The sequence below is a fragment of the Hippocampus comes genome, unplaced genomic scaffold, assembly GCF_001891065.2.
Source record: "Hippocampus comes isolate QL1 unplaced genomic scaffold, H_comes_QL1_v1.1 scaffold88, whole genome shotgun sequence".
Classification (NCBI taxonomy): domain Eukaryota; kingdom Metazoa; phylum Chordata; class Actinopteri; order Syngnathiformes; family Syngnathidae; genus Hippocampus; species Hippocampus comes.
Genome location: NW_017805933.1, coordinates 210074 through 220647, shown reverse-complemented (window position 1 = coordinate 220647; position 10574 = coordinate 210074). Strand labels below are relative to the sequence as shown.

The 10574-nt window shown below is 44.9% G+C and overlaps 1 protein-coding gene across 3 annotated transcripts in view; it reads left to right on the top strand.

The window, feature by feature from the left end:
- The first annotated feature begins 116 nt into the window (after positions 1 to 116).
- The window catches only part of iqsec3b (IQ motif and Sec7 domain ArfGEF 3b), a 39929-nt gene continuing 29471 nt past the window's right edge, over positions 117 to 10574 (top strand). For 2 of the 3 annotated variants that reach the window (XM_019890356.1, XM_019890358.1), the window contains exons 1-2: positions 117 to 701; positions 8321 to 8395. In XM_019890356.1, coding sequence (XP_019745915.1) covers positions 139 to 701; positions 8321 to 8395 — 638 coding nt within the window. In that variant the 5' untranslated portion in view covers positions 117 to 138. The remainder of the gene's footprint in view (positions 702 to 8320; positions 8396 to 10574) is intronic. The other variant, XM_019890357.1, reaches the window with a different exon arrangement.

Sequence of the window (10574 nt, the reverse complement as noted above, 5' to 3'; positions counted from 1 at the left end):
GAGCACTGTCGCTACATCCTTCAAAGAGACGAAAAAACAACAACATCGCAAGGAGAGCTCGTCTCTGTACATCCTCCCTCTCCTCCGCGTCCTTTTTGCCCCTCTCTTTCTGGCCATTGTCCGAGCCTCGTGTGTAGGATGAGCTCCAGCCTGCTGGAAAATCCGGTGCAAGCGATCTTGTACCTGCGGGAGCTCACCACAATTGTGCAGAACCAGCAAAGTCTCATCCAGACGCAGCGCTCCCGCATCGAGGAGCTGGACCGGCGGGTGGATGAGCTCATCGGGGAGAACAGGCACCTGCGAGATGTCCGCGTGCAGCAACATCAGCATCCTTACCCCGCTTACGCTCACCACCTCCTCCATCATCACCATCAGCTTCACCCCGACGTGGGTTGCCTCCATCACCTCCACCTCGCTCAGGACCCCCAGACCAAGAGCTCCGCGACGATCTCCGCGGCAAGATCCGCGCCGGAGCAAGCGGCTGCACCGGCACAACAAGTCGACGGGGCCGCGGTGGTCCCTCCTCCTTCCGCGGAGCCTCTGGACCCGGGGGAAATGCAGCTGGTTCCGGCCGAGCCGACCACTAATTCACCGGTCGAAAGCGAGCCGGATAACGGCGGGAGTTGCAGCGGCTGCCGCTCCTTGGTTCCGATGACCCCGACTACCCTGTGTCGGTCGCTGGCCCTCGCCAAGACATCCGAGTGAGTTCATACGCATACAATTAATGCATTAAAAATACAAATGGGCTGTATCTACCATTGCTTCACATCCCAACATGATTATCCCATTACTTTTATTTTGTAGTTGACCAAAAATGTTATTGTAATTATTATCATTATTAGCCTCCACGCACATTGAGCGGTGCTTAGTTTGAAAAAAGACGTTTGAACATTTTGTGCATGTGTGAGTGTGTGTGTGTATGTCTGTGTATGTGTGTGCGTGTGCGTGCGTGTGGGCGCGCGCGCGTGTGTGAGTGTGTGTGTGTTTGTGTGAAAGAGAGAGGGAGAAAGAGAGAGAGGTGGATTATTTAAAAGCAAAACTGGACCATTACGTAACAAACAGCTGTGGGCCTGCTTATGTATTTGCTATGCATAAGCCTGTAATGTATGTGATTGTGTGAAGCATTTGTCTGTATGTCGTGCATGTGTGTTGTTAAAATGTGTGCCCTTTGTGTGTAATCCACTAGTTTGCGTGGTGTGTGTGTGTGTGTGTGTGTGTGTGCGTGTGTGTGTGTATGTGTGTGTGAGAATGTCTCTCTCTCTCTCTCTCTCTCTCTCTCTCTCTCTCTCTCTCTCTCTCTATCTAGAGTCTAGATAGAGAGAGAGACACATAACAAATGCTTGCATATGTGTCTGCATTTGTAATGCATTATAGTGTGTGTGTGTGTGTGTGTGTGTGTGTGTGTGTGTGTGTGTGTGTGTGTGTGTGTGTGTGTGTGTGTTTGAGTGTAGTAGTAGTAGCAGGCTGGCGTATGTGTGATGCATGCATTCGTGCATGTGTTGTACATGCATGAGTGAATGTGGGTCCTATAGGTGTTTGTGTCGTATGCTTACGTGTGTTTTGTTGTGTGCGTGCGTGTGTGCGTGTGTGTGTGTGTGTGGGGGGGGGGCAGCCTGGCGAGTGATGTGATGCGGTGCGTCCACGTTGCTGCTTGCCGTTAATGAATGTGCGGCTTGTTCACGTCTCATGGGGCAACTGACGGGCCTCTGATGTTTTCCTGTTAGATGAGACCCACGTGCACCACGTGAACGTGAGCACCCCCCATCACACCACTTCCCCTGGCATCATTGTACACCACTACATCATCTAATGAGAGGAAGGCACTCTTTTTTTAGCTTCTATAACACATTTGTCAAAAGTCTCGCGGGCCATTTGCAGCACGCCATCCATATTTTAGCACCCTGCTGCATATTGCTGGCGTCACAATTTGGTATAATTTTCCACATATCCATTACATTGGTCACTCCACATGTGTGGGTGTTATATTTTAAAATATATTCTCGACCAATCTAAAATGTTGAAAAATGCTGTGCGCTGTGTGACGCTTTGGTGGTCTCCTGAAAAGTGATGATTTTTGAGGTACAAGAATACTAAAAATAATAACTGATATGGCCCACCACACTATTTAAAACAAATATGGGAGTGTGGGGGAACAGCATGAAAAATGTGGGTGTCAGAAAAGTGAGGGCGTGAGATCTAAAACAGGCAGGATATGGCTCTCGAGGAAACGGAGTTTCCTACCACTGGCCTGCCACGATGCTAAGCTCATGTCCATGCTTTCCAGTAACTTTTATATGACCGTTGCCTCAAGTAATATGGCCACCAAATATATCCATGCATGGCCTTTGATGGGAAAGCCGCCCCTGCTAACATGGTTGCCATTTGTAGGCATATCTATTAGCCACCTCCAGTCTACTGTATATCCGTGACAATACATCTACCTGTTCTGTTGGATGAACCTCAGCGCTGTTTACTGGTGCTGCGGTGAATTGCGGCCAATTGTAGAACTAACAGACTTTGACAGCTGCTGTACAAAATTGTGGTTTGAGTCACTGGACACAGTTTTTTTGTTGTTGTTTTTTTTGGATCTTATTTCTCGATATGCAAAGAGGCAAAAAACTAAAATAACTCTATCTATCTATCTATCTATCTATCTATCTATCTATCTATCTATCTATCTATCTATCTATCTATCTATCTATCTATATATCTATCTATCTATCTATCTATCTAGCTAGTGTCAGACCTATATCTGACACTAGCTAGCAAGCTAGATGGATAGATAGATAGATAGATAGATAGATAGATAGATAGATAGATAGATAAATTCCAAATTGTAGTGCAATTAGTCATTGTCGATCCATAGCTCATGGAAGCTTGTGTACCCTCAAAGTGTTTCTTGGAAATGGAAGGGAGTTGAAAATGTTTGTTTTAAAATTTTCTGGATGAAAGATGACAGCATGGCAGCATGGCTTTGAATCCCCTAACACCATTTGTTACATCATGCTTTTTTTTTTTTTTTTTTTAAATCTCTGCCTCACACTTGAAGCTCACAGGGTTCCGCCACTCACTTCCTCAGTGACTACCTGTCAATAAAGAAATGTCAAGCAGACCCTCACACTCACTCACACAACACTTGAAAGAGATAGTTTGAGTGTGTTGAGGATTTTTCTTTATATAGTGTCAAAAGAGTCCTTCTCTGTTGCAGTCAAACTCTGCTGGAGAACGACAACAACAACATTGTGTCCTGTAGTATTGCTAAAACACACTTACTTGTAGTGTACTACTCCCGCTGCTTACTACTAAAAGACTACTACGACTTGTGTGATTTACTACTATTACTACTTCTCGCCATCAATACTACTACTCAGGGTAGTAGTCTACTACTCCTACGTCAACATTACTATTACTGTACTACTACAGTACTTGTAATCATCATCATCATCATCACAATGAATTAAAAATAAAAGTATAACTACTATTACTCCTCCACCTCTGACTATAGTATTATTACTCTAATCATACTAGTCTATGACTCCTACCTTTTATGTTCCGAGTAGTTCCCACAAACGTAAACTGGTAAAAAAAAAAATTATCAGGAAAATGCGAAACAAACCAGAGTCGTGAACAAAAAGCATAATAATCAGACAGCCAATTGTCAGCGTGGCACAGTCTTTAAAGGCAGCTGGTAAAAAGAGGCATGAATACAAACAGGTGTGGCTCATGACGGAAAGCCCTCTTACGCCACCTACTGGAGACAAACAGAAACAGGATCATGACACTACCACTCCTCGACTTTGACTACATAACTACTTCTGGTAATATACTAATCCTACTACACTCTTCTATTATTACCACGACTACTACTACTAAACAGCCAAATACTACTATGACTGTTATTGCCACTGCTTTTAGTCTACGACTCCGACCTGTCCTCATCTTTTACGACACTACTAATATTACTACTAGTCTACTAATCCTGACAATACTGATAATACACTTCTCCTATTGTAGTCTGCTCCTGCTACTACTACTTTCATTCTCCTACTACTGCTATACTGTACTTCCATTTCTACCACAAGGCTACTACTACTACTATTTGTCTACTACTGCTACTAATACCATGACTATTGCGCTACTTTGCGTCTAGTACTACAACTTTACGCTGTCACGGATATACGGGACTTCATGAACTACGACTATGTTGAATAAATAATGCCTTTCACAGGACTCAAAAATCACTCTTGCAGTGACAAAATGTAGCCAAAATATTAGAAACATCCGCCGGCGTGATTTTCTTCTATCCCACTGCAAACGCCAACCTCATCAATACATGTACAGTTCAACAGTACATGTTGATGCATGAAAACCTCTCTGTCAAGGAAAATATGGCATTGACATTTCTTATGACAATCTCTGGGTTAGATTATGTGGCGAGGTGTTTCTAATGAAGCGGCCTGTTGCCCTCACACACGGCATGCGCCTATCGGTGTGTCTCCATCGAAATGACACGTGGACTGGTGTGTAATCTTTTTTTGGCAGCGTGTTTGTATATCTTGCATTGTTGCCAGTGTTGCCGGTGCACGTGTATGCACCCTGGGGGGTTTGCAGGGAAGGAAGAGGTTCAGAGAAAGGATTCTCTCCCCTCTCTTTCCAGCTGAGCCTTCCCTATCTGGCCCACTTAGCCCGTGGAGCGAACGGTAATCAGCCATTCTTAGGGGGTGGGGGGGAGCGAGAAATAGAAGATGCACGCTCAGTAACGCTCTTTGATGGAAGCCTCCTCGGAGGAGGTTTGCGGAAGGAGCTTGAGGCTGACTTTGGAGTGGACCAGCTCAGGTGCAGGGAGAGGACCATGCAGGAAAGGGAAGAAAAGGAAGCGTGGGCTACATTTTGGGTGAGCTGTCGGCTCGCTTTATCTTTTCTGAACAAACAGTCCACGCCAAGGGACTGAGGGGCATCCCGTGGTGTTAAGGGAAGGTGCACAAAATGTACTGGCGTCATCCTGAGCCTGAGTTGCAAGAGAGCCTCTTGGCAAGCAACTGATGACTGAACATACTGCACTTGAAGTAGCGGTATAAAAGAGCAAGGCCGTGTAGGCATGACGGCAACACTGGCCGACAGCAGAAGGCGTGTACTCTTAAAATATTCACCTGCTCTATTTGTACGCCGCCTTGGCTGCGGAAGGCCATTATGTGTTCGGTTTTTCATAAACAAATGGATGGGAGAGTGTCTCGGTGTCAGACAGCCACCATGACCACAAATAAAGCCACAAAAAAATGAGCAGGAATTGAGATCTTATACGACAATTCCCTCACTAATGATCAACGTTTGCTTTTCCAATTACGGTGGCATCTCTGTGGTAGATCTGTCAAGGGATGCCGACTCAATTTCTCCCACGGGAAATCACTGAAATGGGCAGCACCGCCAACTGCGAGTTAGCACGTGTACTTCATAGTTCTGAGGTTGGAACTTTGAATACCAGCTCCGGCCTTCCAATGTGTAGTTTGAATGAAATGTTCATAGGTGTAAATATGAGTTTGAATGCTTGTTTGTTGATATGTCCTCTGAGATTGGGTAGTGACCAGTTCATATTGTACTCCGCCTCAAGCTCCAAATCAGATGAAACAGGCTCAGGAGAGGTGGACTATCGAAAATAAATGGCCAAAGGAAATCCATCAGGTCTGCCTCGCAGATCCGAGGTTCTGTGTTCTAATCTCGTTCGGAGTTTGTATGATTTTGCTCTCCTTGCATGGGTTCTCCCCAGGTTGTATTTCACTCACATTCCAAAAGCATGCATGTTAAGTTTGGAGACTTTGAAGAAGCATTTCTTATTTGATCACATCACACAGTTGAGTGACTCAAACGTACATTCATTGTGCTAGCAAGAGGAACTTGGAGGAGGAGCTGCATGCCAAGACATGAGCATGTGATTTACATTTCATTAGAGGCTCAAAATTGTCTATTGGTGTGAATGTTAGTGTCGGTTGTCATTTATATGTGCCCAGCAACTGACCACCGACAAATTTGTGCTGATTCAATACAAGCCAATCAATCTTGGTCACCATACACAAACACAAACAAAAACAAACACTTGGGGCCCTGTTTTTGTGGCCAGTGCAAGTCTAGTGCAAAGTACTGCACATGGGTGTAGTTTTTTACTTTTGGGATTTTTGTAGACAGGCACAGTTAGACATGATCATTTGCGCCGTTGTGGGGGTGAACACAAATCGATTCATGGCTAATCGAAGCAACAATGCTAACCTCTTGGATCAAATCCACCAAAACCATGTTACACCCACCACCTCACAATTTAGACCTGGTTTCACCTGGTCTAAAGTCTAGTCGACTTTCTGCCACCAAATTGTCACCCTTGGTCCGTCGGAAAGCTCAGCGAGGCGCAGCGTGATCTGACAAATTCCCAAACCTGCTAAAAACTCGACTTGCTCAGGCATGAAAATGAAGATGTGGCAGTTTTTACGCCGAGCGCACGTACGGCTGTCTACTAAAATGGAGCCTGATGTATCATGTTGACTTCCTCAGCAGCATGAGCTGACATTTCCTGTATGAGTACGTTTAAGATCCCTCCCGCTTCTGTCGCTGTCTCCTCTTGATTAGACGAGCCATTTACGCTCCGTGAACGACCTCCCCAAGGGGCTTTATAAACCTCTGAAAACAGTGGTTTCATCTCAAAATTGATTTTTCTAAATCTCTGTCTTTCTGGTGCTACTCTGAGAGACATGCCAATTAAAAAAAAAAAAATGAGTTAAGTGCACTGTCGAGTTATCTTAATCAAGCAAGTTAATTAACGTCAGTCAGTCAGGCAGATGAACTTGCGTGCTACCAGTGATCAGATAAGTGGAATACGGCTAGTCATTAAACTACGTGTTACCTCGTAAGTATTACCCACACTTGTGTTTTTCCACTTCAAAGGCAAAAAAAAAACATTTTGTCATTCTTTGGACATTTATGGTCTCGAGCTAAAAAAAAAAAGAATGAACATTTAGTCATTCTTTGGACATTTATGGTCTCGATCCTCACAATTGAAATGCTCGAGATGGATTGAGGACTGGTATATATAATGTTGGAGTCGTAGTTAGCATGTCCACGTCACAGTTCTAAGCTCCCAATTTTCGATTCTTGGTTCAGGACTTCCTGTGTGGGATGTTCATGTTCTCCCCGTGCTCGTGTGGGTTTTCTCCAGCTACGCTGACTTCCTCCCACGTTCCAAAAAACATGCATGTTTAGGTTTATTATATTCTCAAAATTGTCCAAAAGTATGAACGTGTGTATGGTTGTTAGTCAAACGTATGTACACTGTAATCGACTGCAGTGACCAGTCCAGGGGTGGTCCTCCGCCTTTCGACGTACGCACCACCCCGAACGGGACACGCACTCTTGAAAATGGGTGGATGTCTGTGTAGTTTCCTTCTGGATGTGGAAGTTGCGGAGTAAAAGAATCTTTTTATAGCTCCGACTGTCACTGTGAGTCCTGGCGTTGACTCTGACTGCCTGTCACTCTGACTTTGCGTCACATACAATATGCTGAATGCAGGTCATGAGATGCTTTTGTAGTGCAGTCAAACAAAAATACATGTATGGCGAGAGAGTGCCTCGTCTCTGAAAAGTGCATCTTTTTGGTGTGAGGCGTGCAGTATCCCGTAGGTGAGGCAATCCATCAAAAGTATTTACATTGATGCTTCACCCAAACCTTTCCTGCTTGGATACTTCATAAGGCTGGAGAACGAACTAGCTCATGTTACTTCTTCATGAATATGCAAACGTATCCGCTTACACCCCAGCTTCTACTTTGACGATGGCATTTCTTTTTTTGTTTTCGCACAAGTACACTTCAGTAGAAGTACAGATACTTCCGTGTGAGTACTTTTCTCCCCTCTGTTTACAAGTACAGCTAATGCTGGCAAACCTACTGGATTACTAAACTGAAGCAATCCTTCCAAAGTATTTTGGGGGTTGTCTCTAGCCGAGATATCATAGCTCGAATATGAATAAAACTGTTGGAAACTTGTATGGGGAGGGAAATAGCTGAAAGTGACCATCTGTCACACTGATTCGGGGACAACGGCTAAATCACAGCCCTGAGTGATGCATCGTGAGTGTCAACATCTGGACGCTGGTATCAACGCACTATAAGCATTCTCAGCCCGGAATTGACCCACATAGGGTATTTACCAAGGGATCAGTGCCAAATAATCCTGAGGAGTTTAATGAAAGTCTCTTTTTTCCGGATCTTTTGGTGTGAGCTGGTCGGAGGGACGCTGACAAAACAAACAGACCAATAAGTGTCCTCTCTGGTTTGCAGAAATGAGACGGTGCTGCATCAGTTCTGCTGCCCCGCCCCTGAGCATCCCGAGGCCGACGTGAGCGGGACGTCCAGGTAAGACGGATGAACTGTTTGTGAGCTACTGAATTTTTTTTGTTTGTTTTGGAATGTGTGCATTTTGGGGAATTTCAAATTCTTTTAATTTAGACAAGGCTGCCCGGTGGTCGAGTGGTTAGCGCGTCGACCTCACAGTGCAGAGGTACCGGGTTCAAATCCAGCTCCGGCCTCCCTGTGTGGAGTTTGCATGTTCTCCCCGGGCCTGCGTGGGTTTTCTCCGGGTACTCTGGTTTCCTCCCGCATTCCAAAAACATGTATGGCAGGCTGATTGAACACTCAAAATCGTCCCAAGGTGTGAGTGTCAGCGCGGATGGTTGTTTGTCTCTGTGTGCCCTGCGATTGGCTGGCAACCGGTTCAGGGTGTCCCCTGCCTCGTGAGGATAAGCGGAGCGGAAAATGAATGAATGAATAATGTAGACAACATGGTGAATTGTTGCAAAGTTTACCTGACGGCTGAGTAGAAGCACTTTTTACTTTCTGGATTCGGATTTGGAACCTCTGTCCTCTCCTTGCGCCAATCACATCCCTGCACTCCCCACTCCCAATTTAAGAGTCCCTGTCAGCCATGACTCCACGGAGTCACCATGAGGTCTGACATTTGTATTGCGGGCAGCGGTGCACAAAACCACAATGACTATTTGACTCACTTCTGCATTACCCAGATAAGCGCGGGGAGCTACGGTAGCCTGGAGGGTAAGAAAGGCCTGGACCGGAACACTAATGGATGAAGCTCATCCATTGTCATGCTTTATTTACGCTCCTGTATTCCTCTCCTTTGTTGGATTTATTGCTAAATTGTTTTCCCCTGCATTATTCACTTAGTTATCAGCATCCACTGGGTCAATTCGGGGTTTACCGTCATCAATCTCTATCAATGGAATGATCTCACCTATTGTCTCCTTATTTGTAACGGGCAACCGTCATCGTCATTGTAGGTCTCCAACATGGCCATTACATGAAAGGTTATTATTATTATTATTATGATTATACCGCATGACGTTTTGGTCTGCGTGCAGCTGACCGCACGCATCGTGGTGTGTGTGCCTCTGTGTGTGTTTGTGTTTGTGTGTGCCACTTGTGGTCACCGATGCAGCCGCATTAAACGCTTTATAACAAATAGCCATCAGGGCCTCGAGGTTATTGAGCCTTAGTGAGAGAAACGAGAGCCGATACCGTCAATACCCAAACGTGCCTAGCAACACGGCGATGACGCAATGGCCGTCACTGCCTCAGTAACGAGGGGACGGGAAAACGAGCGATGTCGCCTTCTGCTTGGCACGTGGGCAGTTGCGGGTTTTTGTAGTACAGCGATGAGTTCATGTGTGTGTGTGCGTGGGCGTGGGCGTGCCTTTTCCTTTTATTTTCATTATCTTCAGAGGGCAAATTGGATTTACAGGCGGCAGTCAAAATATGCAACAACATATCAAAGTGGGGATGAGGAAATATGAATCATAATCCGGGCTGCAATGAGTGAGCTCTCGCGCCCACTTTTTCATGGCAAATCCTCAGAACGATCATTAATATTTGATATCATTAAGACGGCGCGGAGGCAGAAAAAGCACCGCAATTTGCCATCGCCCATCCATCTCGGATACCCGCTTCCAATGAGTTTAAAAGTTGAAATGAATTCGGATCAATTCACTTGGGATGTGCATGTTACACATAAAAGATGATTTGATACATGTTGTGCTCGTGATACACATACACAAAACCCCCCGCCCAAAAAAACCCCTCAGGGGCAACAAATTTTCGATCAAATCATGAGTGGTTCAGTTCAACAAAGTATTTTAATTGCCGTAAATGTCAACAATTTCTATTGTTCTAACTTATGTTACTGTTTTAGCATATACATAGCGATGTGATTCAAGGACAGTACATTTTAAAGTGAAGCCATTCGATCCCGTTCGAGTTAATGCGCTCACATCTTTTAAATCAAAGCCAATTTTCTGAATCAAATCTTTTTTTTTTTTTTTTTTTTTTAATGCCCCTCCATTTCATTCTTACGCGTAAAGGCACAATGGTTGCGAATCACCGGTATACAGGATCAGAAGGCAAATTTCTTCCTGATCGGATTCCAGATTTAGCAGCAATTTAAAATGAACATTGAATCTCCCATCCAATGTGTTCAGAGGCTTATATTGTATCATCATTCAATCTCGTCAGATCCGATTGCAAT